At 44.6% G+C, this 18,833-nt stretch overlaps 1 protein-coding gene across 3 annotated transcripts in view; it reads right to left on the bottom strand.

Moving 5' to 3' along the window:
* The window catches only part of arhgef12a (Rho guanine nucleotide exchange factor (GEF) 12a), a 219,257-nt gene that overhangs the window by 63,872 nt on the left and 136,552 nt on the right, over positions 1–18,833 (bottom strand). For 2 of the 3 annotated variants that reach the window (XM_060943849.1, XM_060943847.1), the window contains 6 exons: positions 18,511–18,616; positions 15,067–15,207; positions 14,950–14,982; positions 14,369–14,483; positions 14,165–14,267; positions 12,406–12,612 (listed from right to left, as the gene is read on the bottom strand). In XM_060943849.1, the coding sequence (XP_060799832.1) occupies positions 12,406–12,612; positions 14,165–14,267; positions 14,369–14,483; positions 14,950–14,982; positions 15,067–15,207; positions 18,511–18,616 (705 nt within the window). The remainder of the gene's footprint in view (positions 1–12,405; positions 12,613–14,164; positions 14,268–14,368; positions 14,484–14,949; positions 14,983–15,066; positions 15,208–18,510; positions 18,617–18,833) is intronic. The other variant, XM_060943848.1, reaches the window with a different exon arrangement.

The raw sequence follows: 18,833 nt of genomic DNA, 5'->3' as shown, positions 1-18,833 counted from the left end.
GTGCGCACGCTCTCTCTCTCTGTGCGTGCGCATGCTCTCTCTCTCTGTGCGTGCGCACGCTCTCTCTCTCTCTGTGCGTGCGCACGCTCTCTCTCTCTGTGCTCTCTCTCTCTCTGTGCATGCTCTCTCTCTCTCTGTGCGTGTGCACGCTCTCTCTCTCTGTGCATGCTCTCTCTCTCTCTGTGCATGCTCTCTCTCTCTCTGTGCGTGTGCACGCTCTCTCTCTCTGTGCATGCTCTCTCTCTCTCTGTGCGTGTGCACACTCTCTCTCTCTGTGCATGCTCTCTCTCTCTCTGTGCATGCTCTCTCTCTCTCTGTGCGTGTGCACACTCTCTCTCTCTGTGCATGCTCTCTCTCTCTCTGTGCATGCTCTCTCTCTCTCTGTGCATGCTCTCTCTCTCTCTGTGCGTGTGCACGCTCTCTCTCTCTTTCTGTGCGTGTGCGCTCTCTCTCTCTGTGCTCTCTCTCTCTGTGCGTGTGCACGCTCTCTCTCTCTGTGCATGCTCTCTCTCTCTCTCTCTCTGTGCGTGTGCACGCTCTCTCTCTCTGTGCATGCTCTCTCTCTGTGCGTGTGCACGCTCTCTCTCTCTCTCTCTGTGCGCGCTCTCTCTCTGTGCATGTGCACGCTCTCTCTCTCTGTGCTCTCTCTCTCTGTGCGTGTGCACGCTCTCTCTCTCTGTGCATGCTCTCTCTCTCTCTGTGCGTGCGCACGCTCTCTCTCTCTGTGCATGCTCTCTCTCTCTCTGTGCGTGCGCACGCTCTCTCTCTCTGTGCATGCTCTCTCTCTCTCTGTGCGTGCGCACGCTCTCTCTCTCTGTGCATGCTCTCTCTCTCTCTGTGCGTGCGCACGCTCTCTCTCTCTGTGCGTGCGCACGCTCTCTCTCTCTGTGCATGCTCTCTCTCTCTGTGCGTGCGCACGCTCTCTCTCTCTGTGCATGCTCTCTCTCTCTCTGTGCGTGCGCACGCTCTCTCTCTCTGTGCATGCTCTCTCTCTCTCTGTGCGTGCGCACGCTCTCTCTCTCTGTGCATGCTCTCTCTCTCTCTGTGCGTGCGCACGCTCTCTCTCTCTGTGCGTGCGCACGCTCTCTCTCTCTGTGCGTGCGCACGCTCTCTCTCTCTGTGCGTGCGCACGCTCTCTCTCTCTGTGCGTGCGCACGCTCTCTCTCTCTGTGCTCTCTCTCTCTCTGTGCATGCTCTCTCTCTCTCTGTGCGTGTGCACGCTCTCTCTCTCTGTGCATGCTCTCTCTCTCTCTGTGCGTGTGCACACTCTCTCTCTCTGTGCATGCTCTCTCTCTGTGCATGCTCTCTCTCTCTCTGTGCGTGTGCACACTCTCTCTCTCTGTGCATGCTCTCTCTCTCTCTGTGCATGCTCTCTCTCTCTCTGTGCGTGTGCACGCTCTCTCTCTCTTTCTGTGCGTGTGCGCTCTCTCTGTGCTCTCTCTCTCTGTGCGTGTGCACGCTCTCTCTCTCTGTGCATGCTCTCTCTCTCTCTCTCTGTGCGTGTGCACGCTCTCTCTCTCTGTGCATGCTCTCTCTCTCTCTGTGCGTGTGCACGCTCTCTCTCTCTGTGCATGCTCTCTCTCTCTCTGTGCGTGCGCACGCTCTCTCTCTCTGTGCATGCTCTCTCTCTCTCTGTGCGTGCGCACGCTCTCTCTCTCTGTGCGTGCGCACGCTCTCTCTCTCTGTGCGTGCGCACGCTCTCTCTCTCTGTGCTCTCTCTCTCTCTGTGCATGCTCTCTCTCTCTCTGTGCGTGTGCACGCTCTCTCTCTCTGTGCATGCTCTCTCTCTCTCTGTGCGTGCTCTCTCTCTCTGTGCATGCTCTCTCTCTCTCTGTGCATGCTCTCTCTCTCTCTGTGCATGCTCTCTCTCTCTCTGTGCGTGTGCACGCTCTCTCTCTCTGTGCATGCTCTCTCTCTCTCTGTGCGTGTGCACACTCTCTCTCTCTGTGCATGCTCTCTCTCTCTCTGTGCATGCTCTCTCTCTCTGTGCGTGTGCACGCTCTCTCTTTCTGTGTGTGTGTGCGCTCTCTCTCTCTGTGCTCTCTCTGCGCATGTGCACGCTCTCTCTCTCTCTGTGCGTGTGCACACTCTCTCTCTCTCTGTGCGTGTGCACACTCTCTCTTTCTGTGCGTGTGCGCTCTCTCTCTCTGTGCTCTCTCTCTCTGTGCGTGTGCACGCTCTCTCTGTGCATGCTCTCTCTCTGTGCGTGTGCACGCTCTCTCTTTCTGTGTGTGTGTGTGCTCTCTCTGTGCTCTCTCTCTCTCTGTGCTCTCTCTCTCTGCGCATGTGCACGCTCTCTCTCTCCCTGTGCGCACTCTCTCTCTCTCTGTGTGTGTGCACGCTCTCTTTCTGTGTGTGTGCGCTCTCTCTGTGCTCTCTCTCTCTCTGCGCATGTGCACGCTCTCTCTCTCCCTGTGCGCACTCTCTCTCTCTCTGTGTGTGTGCACGCTCTCTTTCTGTGCGTGTGCGCTCTCTCTGTGCTCTCTCTCTCTCTGTGCGTGTGCACGCTCTCTCTCTCTCTGCGCATGTGCACGCTCTCTCTCTGTGCGCGCTCTCTCTCTCTCTCTCTGTGCGTGTGCACGCTCTCTCTCTCTTTCTGTGCGTGTGCGCTCTCTCTCTCTGTGCTCTCTCTCTCTGTGCGTGTGCACGCTCTCTCTTTCTGTGCGTGTGCGCTCTCTCTGTGCTCTCTCTCTCTCTGTGCGTGTGCACGCTCTCTCTCTCTCTGCGCATGTGCACGCTCTCTCTCTGTGCGCGCTCTCTCTCTCTCTCTCTGTGCGTGTGCACGCTCTCTCTCTCTTTCTGTGCGTGTGCGCTCTCTCTCTCTGTGCTCTCTCTCTCTGTGCGTGTGCACGCTCTCTCTTTCTGTGTGTGTGCGCTCTCTCTCTCTGTGCTCTCTCTCTCTCTGTGCGTCTGCACGCTCTCTCTCTCTTTCTGTGCGTGTGCGTTCTCTCTCTCTGTGCTCTCTCTCTCTGTGCGTGTGCACGCTCTCTCTCTCTGTGCATGCTCTCTCTCTCTCTCTGTGCGTGTGCACGCTCTCTCTCTCTGTGCATGCTCTCTCTGTGCGTGTGCACGCTCTCTCTTTCTGTGTGTGTGCGCTCTCTCTCTCTGTGCTCTCTCTCTCTGCATGTGCACGCTCTCTCTCTCTGCGCATGTGCACGCTCTCTCTCTCTCTCTCTCTGTGCGTGTGCACGCTCTCTCTCTCTGTGCATGCTCTCTCTCTTTCTGTGAGTGTGCACTCTCTCTGTGCTCTCTCTCTCTCTCTGTGCGTGTGCACACTCTCTCTCTCTGTGCATGCTCTCTCTCTGTGCGTGTGCACACTCTCTCTCTCTGTGCATGCTCTCTCTCTCTGTGCGTGTGCACGCTCTCTCTTTCTGTGTGCGCTCTCTCTCTCTGTGCTCTCTCTCTCTCTGCGCATGTGCATGCTCTCTCTCTCTCTGTGCGCTCACTCTCTCTCTCTCTCTGTGCGCTCGCTCTCTCTCTCTGTGCATGTGCACGCTCTCTCTCTCTCTGTGCGTGTGCGCTCTCTCTCTGTGCTCTCTCTCTCTCTCTGTGCTCTCTCTCTCTGTGCGTGTGCGCTCTCTCTCTGTGCTCTCTCTCTCTCTCTCTCTCTGTGCATGTGCACGCTCTCTCTCTCTGTGCGTGTGCACGCTGTCTCTCTCTGTGCTCTCTCTCTGTGCTCTCTCTCTCTGCGTGTGCACGCTCTCTCTCTCTGTGCGTGTGCACGCTCTCTCTCTCTGTGCTCTCTCTCTCTCTCTGTGCGTGTGCGCGCTCTCTCTCTCTCTGTGTGTGCACGCTCTCTCTCTGCGTGTGCGCTCTCTCTCTGTGCTCTCTCTCTCTCTCTGTGCGTGTGCACGCTCTCTCTCTGCGTGTCTGCTCTCTCTCTCTCTGTGCTCTCTCTCTCTCTCTCTCTGCGCTCTCTCTGTGCACGCGCTCTGTGCGCTCACTCTCTCGCTTTGTGTGTGCACTCTGTGTGCGCGCACGCGTGTGCTCTCTCTGTGTATGTGTGCTCTCTCTCTCTGTCTCTGTGTGTGTGTGTGTGTGTGTGTGCGCGTGCGTGCGTGCGTATACACGGGTTAAACGTAGAGGAGGAATGTGACAAAATAAAGGCTTGTTCGTCTTAATTTACCCACAAATGTATTTATTCCACTTGAAAAGTGGAATAAATACCCTGGTAATAATGCCCTGGTAAACTGTCATTTTGAAATAGCGTTTTGCTTCTTGAAATAGCATCAAAATCCACGCTATATGTTTCATAAATACATTCAGTCCGTAAACAGGAAGTCGATGTGCGACAGACCTGAAAACGGTCTACACAGGTATAGAACCCCAAGCTGAAGCTCGGTACCAAATATCAAGCAGTTGTGATTTGTAATTGCTGAGAAAAGTGTTACGAAAATTTTGTAAATCCATGCTATACGTTTCGTAAACACATTTAGTCGTTAAACAGGAAGTTGATGTGGGACAGATCTGAAAACGGTATAAGCAGTATAGAACCCCGAGCTGAAGCTTGATACCAAGTGGCTATGATTTGTGGTTGCTGAGAAAAGTGTTATGAAAATTTTGTAAATCCACCCTATAGTTTCATAAATACATTCAGTCGTTAAACAGGAAGTTGATGTGGGACAGATCTGAAAACAATATACACGGAATAGAACCCCAAGCTGAAGCTTGATACCAAGTGGCTCTGATTTGTGGCTGCTGAGAAAAAGGGGGTTTCGGACGGACAGAGGTAAACCAGTATACCCCCTTCCTTCGGAGCAGGGTTATAATACAATGATAAACCAACATGAAGACCAGAGAGCTGCCTAGGGGAGAAGAGCAAGCCATTTTAAATCTGAGAAAAGAGGGAAAATCAATCATTGCCATTGCACAAGCATTGGGCATCGCCAATACACAATGTGGAATGTCCTGAAAAAGAAAAACTACTGGTGTACTAACAAACTGGTAAACTAACTAACGAGGTATCGAACAGGTCAGCCAAGGAAAATTACAGCAGCTGACAGAAACAATGTGGAGAAAAAAAACCCAAACAACAGTCAGTGATTTCACCAACAACCTCCACAGGACAGGGATGAAAGGATCACAATCCAACATTCGAAGACGACTTTAACAGCAGAAATATAGACGCCCGCTTTTTTGGATGTGCTTCTTTCCACATATTACCTCCAGAGATTAATCTCAGCTATACTGCTGTCAGTGCAAGTAATATGATTTTCTCTTCTTCTTTGATTAAATTGAATTCGCTGACATGCTGAAAAATAGTACGCATACCTGATTTGCACACTATATCATCAACTAACAACTGCCTCTTCTCATTAGAGAGTTTTTCAATTATTTTCTAAGATATTCTGGGTTCTCTCATTCACCCTCCTCTTGATTAACATCATCAGTCCTGCCTTTTCATCGTCTTCAGTACTGACACTCCACTTAAGATATTTTTGCAAAATAGAAATTACAACCTAATGGTTTCCCTGTTCAGAAATCTTTCACATTTGTCCAGCACAAAACTCTCGGTATAAGTGGGCATCATCATCATCAATATGTCTGACAGCTGAATTGTTTGAATTGTTCATAATTGCTTTAAGTGCAGCCAAGATCACTGATTCGCTGTACATACTGTATGTGATCAGTGGCCGCTGTTTATAAAGCAACAATTTTGTCCAGTTCAGATCCACTCTCTCTAAATTCGCCGGTCTCGGCTCTTTCGAGAGCAAAAATCCCTGTTAACAAATGATACACAGACATGATATGGCTTTTAAGGTTATTGAGAATCGTGACATAGAATTTCTCCCCCACGCAAGACATAAGAGATGAGGAACAGAGAAATCTCAATGAACGGGAATCCATATTTCATGGATTTGTCACTGTATTTCCTGCTTGTCAGCTTCGAGCTTCAGCTTTCTTTCTTTCTCTCTTTCTTTCTTTTTTTTTTTTGCTGCACGATGGTGCTGAATCACAGCCAGGATTGTGCTGATGTTCTCTGGTCTGAACATGTTTCCAAATTCTAGCTATCTTTCCTGCATGCACAGAATTTATCATCAACATGATGTGAACTTATTTTTTAGTTTTAGAAATTTTAACATTTCTTCCGATTTCCTTTGAGGTAGAAATATGAGGCGACACAGAAGCCAAACTGTCAGGAATGCATGCGACAGATGGATGTAAAAGCAGCAGAGTTTAAAGCTACACAGCCTTTTGATTTTGTAAAATCGGTGAAATTTAGTTCCGTCTGAAATGTGGTCATGGTGATATATGTTTATTTCTGTAATCTCTCACAAAATATCAGGCCATTCTGTGGCTGGGAAGTTATTTAATTTGAGGGGATTAAAGCAAATAATGTGCATGAAATCGCTCGCTTCACGCAGTCAAAGCAGACAGAGGAAGTCCGTGTGTGTGCGCATGCGCAGGTTTACCTTTGGCCGTGTGCTGACAGTTCCATCATTCTGTCGCTAAACGAACAGCTGATCACACCGAGGTGCTCGCTGAGCGCCGATATTTATTAGTTTGGTCCTGTATTTCCTTTCCTTCGTATAAAACATAACGTCTTTTCTTCTCGCTTGCTTTCCGTTACTGTAGTCGGTCTTTCACGTTTCATTCGCACACTCACGTCCTCCATTTTCCTCTCCTGTTTCAAATTTGTATCTCACAATGCCTTGCATGAACAGGGAAAGCCCACCACATTGTGACGCATGACGTAGTATCTTGAATTGGGTCATGGTGAAGCAGAAAAAAATAGCTGAGAATTTCGGGCCACGTGGCCTTAAATTCATTAATTGGTCCATTTAAAAAAAAAAAACTAATAAAATTGGAAGTCTGTGATTTTAATTCAGTTGCTTTCGGTCCACTGAACAAAAATAATTGGTGTCTGGGAAAATTATTTTTATGACCTACCGGTACACTTGAAAAATCTGAAAGGCAGTCTAGCTTTAATAAGGCAAAGCTGGCAGACAAATCCAAAACTATATATAAAGGCAGAGTCAAAAAACAGGCAATAGTCAAGCAAGGCACAAACAATATGGCAGAGCAATAGGGCCAGGGTTTTATATTTTATTTGGAAACTTCTGGGAAAAAAACTCTGAATTTTTGAGATTAAAGTCAAAAGTTTCGAGAAAAAAGTCAAAATTTTCTAGAAAAGTCAAAATTTTTGAGAAAAAGTGTCAAAATTTGAGAAAAAAATCTAAATTTTCGAGAAAAAAAGTCGACATTTTCGAGAAAAAATTCGAAATTTTCGAGAAAAAAAGTCAAAATTTTCGAGAAAAAAAAAAAGTCAGAAATCTGTAGAAGGCGGGCTTCCATACGGAAGTGACACTCACTCGCGGCCGGTAGACATGAATGGCTGAGACCAGAGCCATGGAATTCAGAGTTGTGACAACCGGGGTACAGGAAGTCGGTTGGTGATGTGATTCACGTAGATTCAAATACTTCTAGGCAGCGGCTTTCTGTTTGCTAGAGACTAACACAGAACCACTACATAACAAGCAAAACCCAATCCCGAAATAACATTTGATTAAGTCGTCCATTTCAGCAGCACTAAACACAGTAGTAGCAGACTGTGGCAGCGGGGGCGTGGTCAAGCGCCGGTCTGTAACAGGAGGGCGGAGTCAGGGAAGGTAAGTGGCAGAATCACTACACCTGATGTCAATTAACCTGTGGTCACTGGGAAGACACACACACAAACACAGGTTAATTGACATCAGGTGTAGTGATTCTGACACTTACCTTCCCTGACTCCGCCCTCCTGTCACAGACCGGCGCTTGACCACGCCCCCGCTGCCACACAGACTAAGTCTCCGTCAGCTCTGAATGACCTGGTACTTCCTGGTAGCCTAAATTTGTGACTTTTTTTCTCGAAAAGTTCTAGTTTATTTTCTCAAAACTTTTGACTTTTTTCTCGAAAATTTTGACTTTTTTCTCAAAAATTTTGACTTTTTTCTCGAAATATTTGACTTTAATCTCAAAAATTCTGAGTTTCTTTCTCAGAAATTTAAAAAAAAATATGTATTTCTTAGTGGCACTATCGCTCTTCCGTACAAACAAAGACAAAGGCAAGGAGCAAAAATGAAAGTAAAAAACTGGGAAACCAGAGTATCAGTAAAAATGACAAAAGGCTTGGCAAAGCTACGCAAGGGAACACTGAGTATTTACTTCACAATGACAAACTGTGATTAGAGTCCTTATGTAGGTGAGCGGTGATTCTGAACAGGTGCAGATGATTAGAATTCAGAAGACTATTCCTGTGTCCGAAATTGCTCACTCGTTCACTACTCCCTACATAGGGAATTACTACATAGAGGACTATATAGTAGAGCGGCACAGTGGTGTAGTGGTTAGCGCTGTCGCCTCACAGCAAGAAGGTCCGGGTTCGAGCCCCGTGGCCGGCGAGGGCCTTTCTGTGTGGAGTTTGCATGTTCTCCCCGTGTCCGCGTGGGTTTCCTCCGGGTGCTCCGGTTTCCCCCACAGTCCAAAGACATGCAGGTTAGGTTAACTGGTGACTCTAAATTGACCGTAGGTGTGAATGTGAGTGTGAATGGTTGTCTGTGTCTATGTGTCAGCCCTGTGATGACCTGGCGACTTGTCCAGGGTGTACCCCGCCTTTCGCCCGTAGTCAGCTGGGATAGGCTCCAGCTTGCCTGCGACCCTGTAGAACAGGATAAAGCGGCTACAGATAATGAGATGAGAATGAGATGAGGACTATATAGTGAGCTCATTAGTAAAACTAGAAAAGCACTCGGAGAGCGCAGACCTCCGCCAAGAATCCTTTAAAAAATTCCGGGATCCAGACGGTGATCCGGATCACCGCCAAAATTTAATGGATTGTTACTTGTACCCAGTCACACTTCTGGAAAAAATTTCAGAGCAATCCGTTCATAACTTTTTCCGTGATGTTGCTAACAAACAAACAAACAAACCAACCAACGCTACCGAAAATATAACCTCCTTGGCGGAGGTAATGACACTAGCTTTCAGACACTAGCACGACAGACTGGTATTTACGTCTTTACTGTCGCACAATTAAAATGTGCCAGATCAGTTGGCTGGTGGGTTTTCAAAATAATAAATACATGTATGTATTTTTGTGATAAATCCATATTATACTGAGTGTATTTCCCACATTAATCAATACAAAGTACCTACATCTTTCAGTTTGTTTTTTTTTAAATCAAGGCTGAATACTTTCTTCTTTGCCTCTGCCTTTTATTAAATCAAATTTGAGACTTTTAATTTGATTTCTTTCAGCGTGACCGCAATGCATGATGGGATATATTGCTTTGGTTAGTGACCATCGTTGTACACTCTTTTCGTGATGCATTGTGGGATACTTTGAGTGTACTATATAGGTTGTAAATAATCCTTATTAAGGTTTCGGACAGCATTACAAAATGGCATATATAGTGAGTATGGAGCGATTTCGGACACGGTATGGGCAGTATAAGGGGAAGGATGGTTGTTGTAGTCTATGGCAGCCATATATGAAGGCCACTGTGAATTCTGGGAAGTGGAGTCTTGAGTGTGAGTAGGTACAGATGTGGCACAAACCTTCATAAATCAAGCAATAGCTATCAAACAGTGGCTACAAGACTGAAAATATCCCTATCCAAAATTACAACCCCAATTCCAAAAAAGTTGGGACGCTGTGTAAACTGTAAATAAACACAGAATATGATAATTTGCAAATCATGGAAACCTGATATTTCAGTAAAAGTAGTGCAAAGAAAGCAAATCAAATCTTGAAAATGAGAAATTTTATTGTTTTTTGAAAAATACACGCTCATGTTGAATTTGATGTCAGCAACACATTTCAGAAAAGTTGGAACAGGGGCATGTTCACCACTGTGTAGCATCACCTCTACTTTTAATAACACTCTGTAAATGTTTGGGAACTGAGGAGACCAGTTACTGTAGTTTTGAAAGAGAAATGTTGTCCCATTCTTGCCTGATATACAATTTCAGTTGCTCAACAGTTCGCAGTCTCCTTTGTCATATTTTGCGCTTCATAATGCACCAAATGGGAGACAGGTCTGGACTGCAGGCAGGCCAGTTTAGCACCTGGGCTCTCTTACTACAGAGCCATATAGTTTTAATATGTGCAGAAAGCAGTTTGGCATTGTCTTGCTGAAAGAAAGGTGGCCTTCCCTGAAAAAGATTTTGTCTGGATGGCAGCATATTGCTCTGAAACGTGTTTATATCATTCAGCATTAATGATGCCTTCCCAGATATACAAGCTACCCATGTCATGTGCACTAATGCCCCCTCATACCATCACAGATACTGGCTTTTGAACTGTGCACTGATAACAAGCCAGATGGTCCCTCTCCTCTTTAGATTGGAGGACGTGGTGTCCATGATTTTCTAAAAATAATTTCTACTTTTGAGTCGTCAGACCTCGGGACAGTTTTCCACTTCACCTCAGTCCATCGTAAGAGAGTTCGGGCCCAGAGAAGGTGGCGGCGTTTCTGGATATTGTTTATATCTGGTTTTAACTTGCATTTGTGGATGCAGTAATGAACTGTTTTCACAGACAATGGTTTTCTGAAGTGTCCCTGAGCCCATACAGTGATTTCCACTACAGACACGTGTCTGCTTTTAATGCAGTGTCTCCTGAGGGCCTGAAGATCACAGGCATCCAGTGTCAGTTTTCAGCCTTGTCTCTTGCATACAGAGATTTCTCCAGATTCTCTGAATCTTTTAATGATATTATGTACCACAGATGATGTGATTCCCAAATTCTTTGCAATTTTACATTGAGGAACGTTATTCTTAAATTGTTGCACTGTTTGCCCATGCAGTCTTTCACAGAGCGGTGAACCCCGCCCCATGTTTACTTCTGAGAGACTCTGCCTATCTGGGATGTTCTTTTTATACCCAATCATGTTACTGACCTGTTCCCAATTAACCAAATTAGGTTGGTTGGGGTTTTTTTGTGTGTTTTTTTTTTTTAAATAAATTACACGACTTTTCCATTTGCCCCCATCCCAACTTTTTTGAAACATGTTGCTGGAACTAAATTCAAAATGTGCATATTTTTTTCAAAGATCAATAACATTTCTCAGTTTCAACATTTGATATGTTGTCTTTGTACCATTTTCAGTGAAATGTAGGGTTTCCATGATTTGCAAATCACATGCTTTTTTTAATTTATATTTTATGCAGTGTATCAACTTTTTTGGAATCAGGGTTGTAGTTTACAACAACTGGAGCTGTAAAGAAACTGCTTGAAAGAGGACACAAGAATATTTTGCCCCATGTGAGTGAGGAGGATGGTCAGTGAGGCAAAAATTTCTTCAAGGTTAGAGATTTGCAGGAAATGGTAACATTTTGGGGTCATCAAGTCTTGAACTGAACAATCAGATACCACCTCCATTTCAGAAAATTGGGATGCTGTGTCAAAAGAAAGCATTTTCTTTCATCTAACCATAAACATAAGTGCCTGGAGTTTGAGAGACGCTTTTGGATCTTCAACTGGAACAGAGACAAAAATAGATGGTTTTGGAACTCGAGCTTGGTTTGGCACGAAAGTAAGAATGGTTATCCAAAAACGATCCTCATCCCAACTGGACGGCGGAGGATTTGTGATGTTGTGGGACTGTTTTTCCAACAAATGCCACAAGAATCCTGTAAGCATACGTGGCATCATGGCCACTAGGAAGTACAAGAAGATTTTAAATGAAAATCTGATTGCAATTGCCAAGAAGCTACAACTGGGTCTTGGCTGGATTTCCAGAAGGACAATGATCCACATCTAAATCCACACAAAAATAATTCCATGACCACAGAATCAACCTTCTGACGTGGCCACCCTATCCCCGCTGAGAATCTGTGGGGTGAACTGAAGACTAGAGTCCACAAGCGAGGACTGAGGAGCCTGCAGGAACTGGAAGTTATGGTACTGGTGAAGTGGGGGTGTGGTTTTGTTGATGTACTGAGAAATGGCAGGTCAGATAGTGCCAATGTTTGTCATTCTTTTTGCTCAATTTCTAATCAGGGGTTGTTCTGTTTGTTTGGATTGGATGGGTCCATTTAGTGACATGTTGCCATTGGTTTGCAAGGTAAGATGTTTTCAAAGCATGGTGCTTCTAAAGTTCATTGAGCTTTGTTTTAATGTAAGGTGGCTAGTTTTGATTAGATTCTTAATTTATTTATCTGGAGAGATTGTGTATTGAGGAGTAGTCTCAAATTCCTTGCTCTGTATTTGCTAATCTCATCGAGCATTCGGCTATAAGAGAAGACTCAGTGCTGTTAAATCTAAATTCAGGGGTTTTACTGGAAAATAATTATGCACAAAAGATATTTTTCATAACCTCTTTACCAGGGGTGCCAGTAATTCTGGAGCTGACTGCAACTCTAATCTATCAGTAAAGCTTCTGGTGTCAGTGATTTTTTTTTAAGTAGTGTTCCAATACTTACTGCAGTCTGAGTCTCTGAAGACTGTATCTGAGACAGGGGTGTAAGGAGGAATGTTGCTGATGACCGTGGGGTTTTGGATGAGGTCCGAGCCCTCGCTCGACTGACTTCCTCGTAAACGCCCACCATCTACCATATCACACTTTCCCATCGCTGGCTGTGAGAGCTGCTTCTGAGGCCTTGGCTTGTTTCCATCCACAATACGACCTACTGATGAGACAAAAACAGGCACACTTGACGACACAGAGACAGCTGGAGAAGCTGGAACCAATCCCAGCTGATTTCAGGCAAGAGACAGGGTACACCTAGGACAGGTCACCAATCTATCGCAGGGCTAACACAGAGATGAACAACCATTCACACTCACATTCACACCTATGGGTAAATTTGAGTAGCCGGTTGACCGCATGTTTTTGGATTGTGGGAGGAAAGCAATGCAGGCACGGGGAGAACATGAAAACACTGCACAGAAAGGCCCTGATCTGCTGTAAGGTAACAGTGCTAACCACTGCACTACCATCCCGCCCCTGCAGAGTATTTGATTAAGTAAAAAAAAAAAAAACTGTCTCGAGTACAGTGTCTTGCAAAAGTATTCATCCCCCTTGGTGTTTGTCCTGTTTTGTCGCATTACAAGCTGGAATTAAAATGGATTTTTGGAGGGTTAGCACCATTTGATTTACACAACATGCCTACAACTTTCAAGGTGCACATTAGGGTGGTCCCAAAATTTTTTTTAGGATTTTGTTACGACCACCTTACCTTTTTTTTACATTGCCAAAAAGAAGTTATCAGTTTTAGTCTCATCTGACCAGAGAATCTTCTTCCATGTGTTTGGGGAGTCTGCCACATGCTGTTGGGCAAACTCCAAACATGTTTTCTTATTTCTTTTTCCTTTAAGCAATGGCTTTTTTCTGGCCACTCTTCCATAAAGGCCCGCTCTGTGGAGTGTACGGCTTAAAGTGCTCCTATGGACAGATACTCCCATCTCCACTGTGGATCTTTGCAGCTCCTTCAGTGTTATCTTTGGTGTCTTTGTTGCATCTCTGATTAATGCCCTCCTTGCCTGGTCTGTGAGTTTTGGTGGACGGCCTTCTCTCGTCAGGTTTGTAGTGGTGCCATATTCTTTCCATTTTGCTATAATGGATTTAATGGTGCTCTGTGGGATATTCAAAGTTTGGGATATTTTTTATAACCCAACCCTGATCTATACTTCTCCACAACTTTGTCTCTGACCTGTTTGGAGGCTCCTTGGTTTTCATGTTGCTTGCTTATTCGTGTTGCAGAGTCAGGGTCCTTCCAGAACAGGTTGATTTATACAGACATCATGTGACAGATCATGTGACACTTTGATTGCACACAGGTGGATCTTAATCAACTAATTCTGTGACTTATGAAGTGAATTGGTTGGTCCAGCTCTTATTTAGGGGTTTCATGCGAAAGGGGGTGAATACTTATGCACACTTCAGATTTCTGTTTCTTTTCCATCTTAAATTATTGTTTGTGTCACAATAAAAAACCAAGTTGAACCTTTAAAGTTGTAGGCATGTTGTGTAAATCAAATGGTGCTAACCCTCCAAAAATCCATTTTAATTCCAGCTTGTAACGTGACAAAACAGGACAAACACCAAGGGGGATGAATACTTTCGCAAGACACTGTAGCTAACATAAACTTTCAATCAAAAAGTTCAACATAAAGGAATAGGAATACATTAGTCCAAACAGTAGCTCGAGAATGTAAACAGGACATGGAAATCAATGTCACCAGATGCTGTTTCGATGCGGCTTGGCCGACGCTGAGGCCCCAAGATATTGAACCGAGGCTTCTTCACCTTTTCTTCTCCTTCTTTCTCCAGCTTGCTGCTCTTCTGCAAATACCCAGGATAAACGCACCCTTCAGATGAGTGCCTCGAAACCAAAGTTAAAGTTAATTTGAAATCCAGTATGGAAGAAAGTGACGTCGACCTACTTTGATCTTGGGCAGGAAATTTATGCGCACACGTTTGGACTCTAGGTTACGCTGCTCTTTGCCTCTCACACCAAGGTGCTTCATATAGATGTAGATCACATACTGTATCGTGGTACTGCAGAAATGAGAATGACAGAATGACTCTTTTACACAACACATTCCCATCTTGCACTACTGGACTAGAATGAGAGACCCAGCTGGGCAAATATAACAACCTGAAGCATGTTGATGTCGAATCTCTTCATTTACTATACCATATGCTAACGTCAAGCTTGCTGGATATGTAAGGCTCCATGTGGCCATATCCTTGTGCTCCATAAAGCTCTTGTCTTACTGCACCATATGTTCTAACTGCACTCTCCATTACTCTTTCTCACTAAATCATGGCTGCTAGAGCCAGATGGCATCTCACATATGTTTCCCTGTGTGTCAGTATCTGTGCTTTCATCCACAATACAAGTAAACAGTTTTGACTTAAGATCTTGATTCAAAACCTCCCGTTTACATGCGCAGATGGCCCACTGGCTCATTACAAGACACCATTATATTTGTGCAAGGTGGACATGAAAGGTTTTCCTCACCACTTTTCTTCTTCTGCAGCGAGTGAGGACAACCTGTTGCATAAAACAGATAGGTTAAGAGGAAGAGCAGTCTTAAGCAGGATGTTCGGCCTGTGTAGAATTATAAGTGACTCTTACAGAATGTCATCTATTTTGGCTAGGATGTTCTCAGCACAGGATCTCTCTCTCTCCAGAGCAGCGGTGGCATCTTTTAACTGCTCCGAGTCCAGATGTGCGAGCTCTCGCTCAGCTAAAGTCAGCCCCATACCGTGCTTCTGTCTGCATGAACACACAGACAATGTAAAAGTTATTAAGGAATAATGCAGCTTGGCACAACCAGTCATGGAATTTAAATTTAAATTGGCAGTTAAAGGAGAACTGAAGTCATTTTTAAACGTGCTTTATTTCTTAATTAACGTGTTATTCAATTCCGTTTTCGGTTTTAGTAACCTTATATCGTGACTCGTATTGGCAAATAATTGCAATTAAATATGATACTTATTGGCCTATTTGGTTTTTAGCTGCGTTGAATTTAGTTAGTTTGGTCCACGGCAGGCGTCACTTATCCGCGCGATCTTCACGAGACTTGTGCGAGACTTCGAAACGTGAAGTGTCAGCGCCGCCATTTTGAAAACTGTTTTCCAAACGAAGTATTGCACAAAAATGAGTTTAAATGACGATTACTGCCTACTTTTTTCAAACTTTCCTGATCGCTATCAAAACAAGCAGAACTTCCGGCTTGATTACGTCAGCATTCGAAAGAGGGCGCGCGCGTCTTTTGACGACGTTGGCAGATGTTGATCACTTTGATTTCCGCTGTTCGTTTTACTTCCGTCCTACGATGTCTCGCAAAGGTCTCAACGAATCTCATTTATGGACATCACTTTGACATATGGACTGATATATTACAGAGCATATTGCAAACACTCAACTTGCTATAGCAGTGACAAAATAGCGATCAAAAATGAATTCTGATATTTAATAAAATGAGATAAATAGAAAAACTCCACACAGAAAGGCCCCTGTCAGCCACTGGGCTCGAACCCAGAACCTCCTTGTTGTGAGGCGACAGTGTGAACCACTACACCAGCGTGTCGCCCCCATTTTATGTCTAGGTTTAATAAACAGGTGTTATACACCCATTTGTCAATTTATTAGGAATGCCGCTGCTAATTAATGCAATCGTTGCAGCAATGCATAAAATTGTGCAGATATGCATCAAAAGCTTAAGTTCACTGTTCACATCAAACATCAGAATGGGGAAAAATGTGATCTTTGCATGGTTGATGGTTAGTGCCAGAGAGGCTGCTTTGATCATTTCAGAAACTGCTCCTCTCTTGACAGTTGGAAACTGGAAAAACATTCCCTCGTCTTTTTCCAACCTTTACCTTCCCAGTTGCGGTGAGCTCGTGCTGACTGTAACCTGACATGGCTCAATGTGCTGGGCCGTCTGAGATGCTTTTCTGCTCACCACAGATGTAAACAGTAGTTATTGGAGTATGTTGGTTATAAGGCGTTTCCGCCCTCAGAAGTGCTGCTCACTGGATTGACTGATTTCTGCTTTTCTTCACTGGTTTAGTATACAGTATATAACAGAGGGGAACCATCAGGGCCTTCTAGGTCTTCAGAGAAGTCCCAAACATATCAGCATTTCAAATATTATATTTAATTTATTTCATAATTTCATGATAATTACTCTCTTCTAATGTGGCCTCATTTTCTGTCAAATTTGCTTCAGAAATGAAAGGGTTAATGTCCTGAAAACATAAAAGTCGAGTTATCCAATGAGATTTTTTTTGTTTGTTGTCTCTTGGCTGAGAAGAGTTTAGAGCTGCTCACTCATTGGTTAGGACTTCATTGCCGGGACAGAAGGCCATGGCAGTGTATGTTCATGTAGGAAGTGACAGATGATTTAATTAACCAATCAGATTTTGATTTATAGTGGGAGGGACCAAAAATGTATCGTCCTAGGACTTCTCGAAGGCCAACGTGAGCTTAATCGTGAGTCGGTGCCGTCAGCGCTAGCCTGGGCCCGCCCATCCTAAGTGTGACGCAACACGGGGGCCTGTTGCGAGCTTAGTCTGGCAGGGCAAGCTATCTCCAGCTCTTCCAAGCTCCCGAAAAATCGGGAGCCAATCAACTTTGAGCATCTCCAACGGCCCTGGGTAGAGGCGTGTTCAAGGCAGTGACGTAGTAGAACTGCGACCGGAAGCCATAGATAGTTTACAGAATCTATGCCGGAAGCGCTTCATTCACTAGAAACATTATGAACATGGAGCAGCGGCAAGCCTTTGACACAGCGGTAGATGCTGTATTGAAAGCATTCAACGGGAAGTTCTCATTGAAAACGGAGCAAAGAGCAGCCCTGGAGGTATTTATCTTCTTCCTGTTACTCAAGCAGTTTCCGTCGCGTCACATACGTCAGAGGAAAGAGTGATGTGATTGGTTTAAGCTTCGTCACAGCCTTTTCTGGCTTCGACCAGTAGCAAACTGAGGCATTTCAGGGAGGCGGGTCAACCACGCCTTTGGGAAACGGTTGGGCTTAATATCTTTGCCAGACCAATGCTCGCAGAGCTTTGAAGTCGCGTTAGCCAGACTACGTCAACGCAGCAGTGAAGTCACCTTCCAGCCGGTGTAGCGTTCATCAGTAGTGTTAGCGAATGCTAATAATGCGGTCAAGCCAGTGCTATCTATCGAGAGCAAGTTGCACAGACTAATGACAGAGAGACTAAGATTTCTGTCTCCAGACTCTTCTTCTACACACACATTCGCTACAGTATTTTTCACTCAGACTTAAGTATTTATTTCCCTGTGTAATTTACTGAGTTGCTTTTAAAATCAACATCGACAGCTATACACAACGGAGCAACCTGGCAGCCTGCAGCTAATCCCTTACAAAATCCTTTGCCCTGTTGCTTTTTTGGTGTCTGGCTAAGTTTTGGCTGAGCTCAAGTCCCAGCTCTAATAGTAATGGTTCGCTACTGGTATACAGTATAACCTCAAAATATCTGTCTTGACATTATAAATATGCACTGCGAATGTGACCATATAACGTCTGTAGATCCAGTCAAACTTTCAAACTTGCTGGGCACAAATATCAAAGTGACCTTTTAAACTCTGTTGCGGTAACTTTTGCAAAGTTTGAATGTTCACCTATGCTAATGCGTGCTGTTAGAAGGACTACAGGATGAAAATATTGAGCTGACCTTCAGTAAAACTTCTGCTATAGATTATGCTAAACATTTCTGCTCATTATTTCTCTTTATTATGCAGGCGAAATATAAACACAAACGCTGCCATTGACAGGAGAAAATATGAGCTGCAGAGGAAAATGATACCTGATCGTGCAAAATTAAACACGGTGTTTTCCCTCTTGCAACGATTCAGCAAATACCTGTTTATTAACTTGTTACATAGATCTGAATAGAAGATTAGGCAGAAGGTACATACCCAGGAAAGATTTCATTAGCCTCAAGGAACGTGATAAACCAAGTATTCTGGTTATTACATTTCAGGAAAATAATACAGAATTACTGACTTTCTAAGCTGAGTGCAATCGTGTAATAATAACAACACACTCACTTGAAGTCCTCGAGAATTTTGTACACTTCAGGGAGAAGTGTGTCCTGCATTGTCTGAACATACTGTCTGTGTAACTCCTCAGGAATCAGCTCTGGCCTCCGCTGCTCTAGAAATCCCAAAGACAACACTCAGTTATTTGTGTAGAATAAACCCAGTGATCTTTGTATCTTTATCTGAGGACACCGTGAAACATGCTGCATAAATGAGCACTTCAAATGCCAATATGGTTATTGATCTGGACAGCTCAAGTACGTGCAACTCCTCCATATAGTAGGCATGTCAGGTGAAAATTAAAATTCAAACCAAATTACTTGAAACTGCTC

The sequence above is a fragment of the Neoarius graeffei genome, chromosome 17 (genome assembly GCF_027579695.1).
Source record: "Neoarius graeffei isolate fNeoGra1 chromosome 17, fNeoGra1.pri, whole genome shotgun sequence".
NCBI lineage: Eukaryota > Metazoa > Chordata > Actinopteri > Siluriformes > Ariidae > Neoarius > Neoarius graeffei.
The sequence above is the reverse complement of the archived record's forward strand: the minus strand, read 5'-3'. Positions and strand labels throughout refer to the sequence as shown.